The 8,390-nt window shown below is 32.1% G+C and overlaps 2 protein-coding genes across 2 annotated transcripts; one reads left to right on the top strand and one right to left on the bottom strand.

The window, feature by feature from the left end:
* Positions 1-485: 485 nt before the first annotated feature.
* On the bottom strand, positions 486-2,970 carry LOC133801364 (fe(2+) transport protein 1-like). Its single transcript, XM_062239551.1, has 3 exons — positions 2,121-2,970; positions 1,577-1,726; positions 486-1,012 (listed from the first exon to the last, which is right to left on the bottom strand). The coding sequence occupies exons 1-3, from the start codon at positions 2,760-2,762 to the stop codon at positions 707-709; spliced, it is 1,098 nt and encodes a 365-aa protein (XP_062095535.1). The 5' UTR covers positions 2,763-2,970; the 3' UTR covers positions 486-706.
* A 3,027-nt stretch (positions 2,971-5,997) lies between these two features.
* On the top strand, positions 5,998-8,081 carry LOC133799694 (protein BLISTER-like). Its single transcript, XM_062237694.1, has 6 exons — positions 5,998-6,108; positions 6,450-6,520; positions 6,746-6,813; positions 7,177-7,290; positions 7,673-7,836; positions 7,998-8,081. The coding sequence occupies exons 1-6, from the start codon at positions 5,998-6,000 to the stop codon at positions 8,079-8,081; spliced, it is 612 nt and encodes a 203-aa protein (XP_062093678.1).
* Positions 8,082-8,390: the final 309 nt, after the last annotated feature.

The following is an 8,390-nucleotide window of genomic DNA, read 5'->3' as shown; positions in this document are numbered from 1 at the left end:
GAAGAGTTGCCTTATTTAGAAGATGCTGATTCGACAGATGCGATATCGGTGGGTACAGCTCAGACCTGTGTCGGATCAAAACAAGCTCAAAAAGGAAACAATAATTAATGATATTAAGAACGAGTTTCCTGATTGCAATCCTTGAGCTGCACGAAAAAATATTAGCAAATAATCCAAAAATAACTTTGGGTAAGTACAGAATATTTGCAATAAACTTTGTTTCCTTTATAAACAAAATGAGACAATATATGCTAAATAAGGAAGCATATTATTGACCAAAAAACACACAAAAGGAAAGAGGGTTTCCGAAAATTGAAATAAAGGAAACCAAACAATTCCGAGAATTATAATAAAGGGAAACAAACATTTCCGAATATTATAATAAAGGGAAACAACTAATTCAACTAATTTTATCTTTTAAGAAAAAGATATTTCTATAAAAATGCCAAAGGATTAACAAACTCGTATTAAACAGCCACATGACAAATTTAAAACCATAGCAACCATTTCTTTTCCTTTTTTCCGTCACTTGACAAAATAGTGACGACTTTTTGATACATGACCTTTCAGAGACAAGACTCTTAAATTGAAACGAAATATTGAAACAAGCTACACTACATATAGCCACAAGATTTTATTACATTGATTTTTAAACTTATACATTAAAGTTCATCAATTATGACTAATATATATAAACATGTATCGATCATGCCCATTTGGCCATGACAGACATGCCACCAGCACCCAAAAGGACCGCTATGTATGATTTGATCTGAAGATTGATGCTGCCTTGAAGCTTTGGGCCCATGAAATCTGCAGAGAGAAGATCAACCAAAGCCATGTAGATTAAAAGCCCAGCTGATGAAGCGTTGAGTAATCCAACCGCTATCAATGCACTTGGGCTATTTTCTTTGTATATACTAGACATGGCTATCCCTAGGGCAATGCCAAATGGAGTAGTCACTGAGAAGAAGAACACCATGATTGCCTTCTTCAGGAGCTTGTACTCAGCCTGTGTCAATATATAAATATAATACATATATATTAATCCTATATCATCGTAAGTATTGTTTGTGTTATTCTATTAAGATAAATTTGTGAAAATGACTTTTTTTAAGCCATTTTGCTATTAGCCTTTTTGTTTAAATTTTTTTAGGAGTTTTTGTCTAAATTTTTTAGTAACTGTCTAACTTATTAGATATTATTTTGCAAAAATTTATTAAAAATAGACTAGTGTACAAAATAATTTTAAAAAGTAAGTCATTTTGCCAAAGGATGGACCCTTCTTTTAAATTAATGATAATTATGATACAAATTTGACAAAAAAGAAAATTAGTACTGTCTTTTGAAAATTATACATACGAATTAAATAACAAAAGAATGAGTTGTGTGGTAGCTAAGTATGACAATAAACTAAAAAATAACAAACTAAAAAAATATAAAAAATAGCAAAAAAGAAAATAGTCATTTTCTCATAAAATAAAAATTAAAAAAATCCATAAATGAACAGTTGAGAAGCATTATTATGTACAATAAACTAAAAAAAGTTATTATTTTAAAATTTAATTTTGTTTACCTGTAAAATGCAACCACCAAGACCCATTCCTTCAAACATTTGATGGAAACAAAGGGCAGCAATAAGACCTTTAATTGAGCATGTGTTGTTTGAAGCGCCAAGAGATAAGCCTATGACTACGGAATGAACGACAATTCCAAGTTCTAATACCTGCACCCAGCAATATTTTCCACATTGACAAAAACATCAATATATAAGTATATTACTAATCTATAGGTAAATTCATATATCAATGGTCCGAAAAGTCTATGGACTTGTAATTAAATAACAATTGAATATTAAACGCCTTCATGAATAATTATAATAACGGTCTCATTATTACTCTATATGATAAGATCATCACGTATCAACAAACACAAAATGGAAAATTACTACTCACCACGGACTGCCATCTGAGGATAGAATTGACATTATATGACCAATATAAAAATATATATATATATAATAATAATAATAATAATAATAATACATGCATTTTAATATTATATATAGTTTGAATCTGGATCGTATCTAATCAATTAACAAAAACTAGTTATTGTCTCACCATGGCAACGACTCGATAACGAAGAAGTTGAGTGTCAGGACTGTCTTCCTTGCCCAAACCATGATGGTGTCCATGAAAATGGCCGGTTGGCCTGGCCGGAGCCACCATCTCTTGATCTCTCTCGGCAACAGCCTCTTCATCATCTCCTTGATGATGAGGAGTGATAGCAGTTTTGCCCTTTTTATGGTTGTTGCTATAAATGGCAGTGGCCATGGAATCCACCATCAAAGTAACGATAGCGGACAACATGGCAACAAAGCCGGTGAAGGGGAACTTGTGCCATGGATTTTCTTTCAGGCAATCCGACCACAGCATGTCGAAGGAGTCGGGCAAGACGTGCATGAATCCGGTGGCGAGGATGATGCCGGCCGCGAAGGCCTTGACGATCACAAAGAGGTTCCTGTCCGGATGAAGGGCTGGGATCTTTTTGGTGAAGAGAGGGAGGCAGACGCCGATCATGCTCGTCACGAGGATGGAGACAATGGCGATGATCTTCAGTGGTAGCGCCGCAGATTTGTCATTGCAGCTGTTGTTAGACTGTGCGTTGCACTCATTGGATTGTGCAGAAGCTTTGGGAGTGAAGATGGAGATGACAAAAATGGAGATTGTGACAAGGTTCAGGAGTTTGGTTGCAGTGGCCATGATGAGTTGTAGTAGTATTTCTCTAAGCTAATTATTGTCTTTTGGCTACTCAAAAGTTGGAATGTGTTGGGTTTATAGGTTATACCCTATACTTTGATGGAGCTTGTTTATATAGAGATTTTTATCATCTCATCATGTTTTTGATATTATTAAATTAAGTATGCGCTAAAAATTTTGTTAAATAAAAAAATTGTGGATCTTAGCCATTAGTTGCGTTGTTGTGAATAAATTAACAAAATTAAATATCAAAATAAAATGGTCATAACTAGATTACAAATACTTGTAAGCTCATTATAATTAATTTGTCATGTACTTACTTGTACTCTAACCACAAAATAAAGTAACTTGTTACATTTTAGGATAATATAGATAAATATAGAGATGAACAATAATAATAATAAAAAAAATTATTATCACACACTTGATTATATTTGTTGGTGCCTCTCGTCTGTGAAATTGTCAAACTGGGTTTGACGTCACAGACTTCGTTTAGAATATTTCAAATAGGTTTTAAAAAAAGACCTAAGCTAATTAAGAGAATAATATGAGACTTACCTGTTTTTTTATATGCATAATCCCAGGCTTGTGTTGAGATGATTGGAAGAGGTATGAATGTTGCCGTACAACAAAAAGTGAGTGTGTGGTACTTGTGTTTGCATGTGTACGGCTTAGGTTTTAACTAGTGGAGGGCGTGCTTACTGTGCTTAATTGTCTTAATTTTCATTAATTAATTGATTTAAACCAATTCAAATCTACCATCTATATCGCTTGTATAATATACTCTGTACTATATCATTCCTCTTATAACTAAGGTGCTCTTTTAACATAATTAACTTGATCTTTTGTCCTTAAAAATAATAAGTAAATAACAAGATTGGGCCAGGGCCTCAATTAGAAGATACTATTAACACTTGTCAATTCTAGACAGTATTCTTAATATAAAAATTAATAAAGTAGCGACGAAGAGTGGATTTAACTTTTAAGAGGAATGATAGAGTACAGGTTGAAAACTTAATTTATAATAAATTTTATGTATAGTAATAAAGTTTTTCATTGTTTAATTTAAATGATATGTTTTCCAATTATGCATTTTAAGTAATTCTTTATAATAAGAGCAAACTACATATCACGGAGCCCAGATTCAATTGTAGTGGGGATATATGAAAATAATACATTAAATATAAAGTTAATTACAATTTTCATCTATGGCAAAGGAAGAAGCAAATGATATAGAGGATATATTATAGATTTTACTATTAATTTTTTTTAAAGTGTTTAAATGTGGGTGTAATAATAAATTACATATATAAAAATAAATTATAAAAAAATTGAGTGGGTAAAAAGAAAATAATAGGAAATTAACTATTAACTATATAAAGATATAATAGTAAATTACATATAAAATTAATAATTAAAATATTTGAGAAAAATAATTTCAAAATAATTTCTTGAGAAATTGTTTTTATTCGCCTATCACAAATAACGAACAAAGCTAAGCATTCCAAAAAGAATACATTAACAAAATTATTAAAACATTTAACTATTTAATACTAATGTTGCATATAAAATATCATCAATCATTCAAATAAAAATTTCCTTTCTAAAGAGAAGCTTTTTTTTTTCTTCCCTAAATAATACGTTTGCCCTGTGTAAGACATAAATATCTTAATAAATTGAATGGGCTGGTTATAATATTATATGCACATAACATGATGGTTAATTTTAATTAATAAAATTTGTATCTCCAAAAATGAACTTAAAAATAATTTTTGAATAGTTGAAGATTTGTATAGCCAAAATGTCATCAATAATTTAATGTCAAATTTTGTATCAAATATAAATATATATATATATCTTTATTATTATATAAAATATATGTAAATAACAGAAATTTTTAGTATTAATAGCTTTAAAACTAATTAAAAATATATATTTATTAATTATATTAATGTAAATTCAAATTCAAATATTATAAGATATTATTATTATAATAATACATAATACAAGACTAGATATTTAATAATTATATGAATATAAATTTAAATATTATTATGATAGAAATATATAATCCCAATTTTGTACTAATTATATTAATATGAATTCAAATATTAGAAAATATTATTATTATAATAAAATTTAATACAACACAAGATATTTAATACTTATATTAATATAAATTTGAATATTATAAAATATCATTATAATAATGTTACACCCAAATTTTGAAATCGTCATAAATGAGCCTCGAAATGTAGGCTCGTAAAGTGTAATTAAGCTCGAAAATGTCAAGTAAGGGCTCAACACTTGTATAAATTAATATGTTTCGTGATTTGTTCCTATTGGCGATCAAGCACCAATTAAGAAGGTTCGAGCTTAAGCATCAAGCTCGAAAGGATGGATCTTCTCCGGAGTATTCGAGAGCAATTTGAACCGTCATTACAAACTCGAAAAGGATGGCCAATTAGGGTTGGTCTCCCGAGAAATACATTGTAGGCCGACGGGGTGTCCACCACCACGAACTCCATCATCTTGGTCACCAAGACTAGATAGTCTCCCAAGGTTACAGGGAGCTCAATGGATCACGTACAAGCAATCCCTTCCCCTGAAAATTCATACAACGTTGTTGCACAGGCTTTCAAATCTCAAAGTGTGAGTCCCATATTTTCTAGAGTGGCTTTATAAAGGATATTTACAGAGCTTCTGTTATTTATTAGGACTCTTCGCACCCTTTTGTTTGCGAGCTAAAGTATGATGACTAGGGGATCGTTATGGGGAAACTGGACGTGTGAGGTATCTTCTTCTGTAAAAGTAATGGGTTGAGATTCAACCTTTTGTTGCTTTGGAGCTCATGGTTCAGGTTCATAGCACTACACCAAATACCCCCTAGCATAACACAAGAATATAATACTACAAAAAAAGTATTATTATATACATATATGTGGTAAAATAAAAAAATGGCGCTAATTTATTTTGGTGCCCGCCTATTCTTTTTTCCTAGCCCACCATTCTCTTCTTCGCACCCATTCTTTTTTCCTAGCCCACCCATTCTTCTGCGCCTCTCCCTGCTTGAAATCTTCCTTTAAGCATCTCTACCATCCCGACTGCATTCTGCCCTGGCTCGCTCACCATAACTCCTGCCCCGTTTGTCGGTTCCGGTTACCAGCAGAGCAAGCCAAGCTGGACTCTTTTGGGTCCCCGGAAGGGGTTTTGAGGTTAGGGTACTTGATGATGGGGGATGAGGACTGGTTTGAGGAATGGTAGCGACAGCATTCAGGGCTCATTCTCTCCCAACCAGATTGCAGAGGTGGAGACAGAGACGGAGACAGAAAGAGACTCTTCGTCCAGTGTTTCTTTCGTTCAGGGCTCGAGGCCATGTAGATGAAATGGAAGAAGATGGAAGAAGAAGAGGAACAATGAAAGAAGGCACGAAGAGTCTCGGAAACAACAGGTACTTTCTTCTTTTCTTTACTTTCTCGGAGTATTTTGGTTTTAACGGCTGATTGGTTGCTAGAAAAGAATAAAAAAACTAACCAAATTAATATAATATACCTAAAGGTTTGAGATATTGATATGGAAAGAAGAACTTTGTTTGCCTTGTTATATAATGTTTTGAGTTTTCGCTGATTGACAGAGAGAATATGTAATTCTAGCAAGGAAATTATATTTGCTTTGTTAAATTTATGACAGGCTGAGACTGCACATGAGGGTAATGAGAGTGATGAAGGGGAATACGAAGAAGGGCCTGCTGAAATTATCGTGTAAGGAAATGAGATCATTTTCAAGAAGAAAAGTATGCTATATATATATTTTTTTTTAGTTGTGGATGAGATTTTGTGATTTGTGACTTGCTTGGTTATGTTTATTATTTTGTCAGTTCTTTGGCAAGATACATATATCTTTGTGCTGAATAACCTTTCTAATGTTACTTATTTTATATAACACAATTCTTTCATGAAGTAACTTTTGAATATAAATTGTTACAGAAAGAAATTGTCTAGCATAGAGAGGGATCGTATGGACTTGCAGTCAACTATTGATGCTCTTCAAGAAGGTTAGTGTTATAATATCATGAATTAAGATATCGCTTTTGTCACTTTATATGTTAGGTTGTGCTACTAATTTATGCCAAAATGAGAGTAGAAAAAGTAGGGGTTGATGGCCAGAGTGTGAACCAAATTAAAGTTTATTGAAACTGCTTTACAGATTCGTATTTGTATCAAGGACTGTCAAGTCTGGTGTAAAGATGGCAAAAGGGAAACAAATTATCTGGAATTAGGAAAGTGTTTATTTAATTACTTGAAATTTAACTGAAACTTAGTCTGAAAATATTCTCATTGTTCTTCTATTATGTGAATTTACACCGACACTGTTCATGTTATTAATACTTATTCCTCTTTTGTTATTATTTGGGCAGAGAAAAAGTTGTTGCAGTCCAAGTTACGCAAAGCTTCCACTGGTAGAAAATCCGTTGATGTTACCCAGAGTAGTACACATAAGAAGGATGAATCTACTTCTACCGAAGATTTAGGTAATAATTCGTACTTGGGACTCTTATTTTTACTCTGAGAAGTCTCTCTGGGATATTGCTTGTGATTAAAACTTGATTTAATATGAAAAAAATCAGTTTTGCTAATTCGTGCCTGTGGTATTTATGCTAGTCAAGAACTGGTCTTGATTCCCCTAAAAAAAAAAAAAAAAAAAAAAACTAGTCTTGATTGTTAAGGCTAAACAGCAGTTCGTTGTCCACTTGATTTGTACATCTAACCTTTTATTGTAGGGTCAGGTGTGAAGTCCAGTTAATTTTTTTTATCTATCACACTATGCTGTATTGTCATTAAGAATAACTGTATATTACCAATACCTCATTCGTGTTTAAGCTTACTAGTTTGAATCTATTTGAATCCACACAGAAAATGAAGATACCATTACCAATACCTTGAATCAGGAAGTGCAGGATACATCTTTTATTGGAATTGATGCCTCCAATTTTTCAATGTTGCCTGACAATGGCTATTCAAATATACCTCCTGATCAGATGAGAATGATTCAAAACATTAATGCATTAATTGCAGAGGTATCATCTATCTAATCATTTTCTTAAATCATTTCTTGCATGATTTGTTATTTTTCTGCTCAAAAGATTTACTATTTCGAGCAAAACTAGTACATCAGATGATGTTTGTTTATATCATTATTTTACTAATGAAACAACTACTGTACATTTTTTTCTTGCAGTTGGCTATGGAGAAGGAAGAGTTGGTTCAAACTTTGGCGTCTGAGTCATCTCATTGTTCTCAGTTGAAGGTAATGCAGATGTGATTTTTATTGTTTCTTTGTTAAATTTGAAATTTCGTTTTTAGTAATTACCAAATTAATTAAACCATGTGAATTAATTAAAGTGCGGAATGGTAATTAACTATTTACACAGATTACAGTTCTGTCGGGACAGAATCCAAACTTGTCACGACAGAAACTGAACACAATAAAAACACAGTGCAAAACAATAAAAAACACAACGAATTTTTACAAGGTTCAGAAACCCTTTCGGATAACCTACTCCTTGGGGCCACACCCAGAGAATAAAACCAATTAATAAAGAATCACAAGTACAAAAACATTGACTTAAAC

Source organism: Humulus lupulus, chromosome 9 (assembly GCF_963169125.1).
Source record: "Humulus lupulus chromosome 9, drHumLupu1.1, whole genome shotgun sequence".
In the NCBI taxonomy this organism is placed as follows: domain Eukaryota; kingdom Viridiplantae; phylum Streptophyta; class Magnoliopsida; order Rosales; family Cannabaceae; genus Humulus; species Humulus lupulus.
The sequence above is the reverse complement of the archived record's forward strand: the minus strand, read 5'-3'. Positions and strand labels throughout refer to the sequence as shown.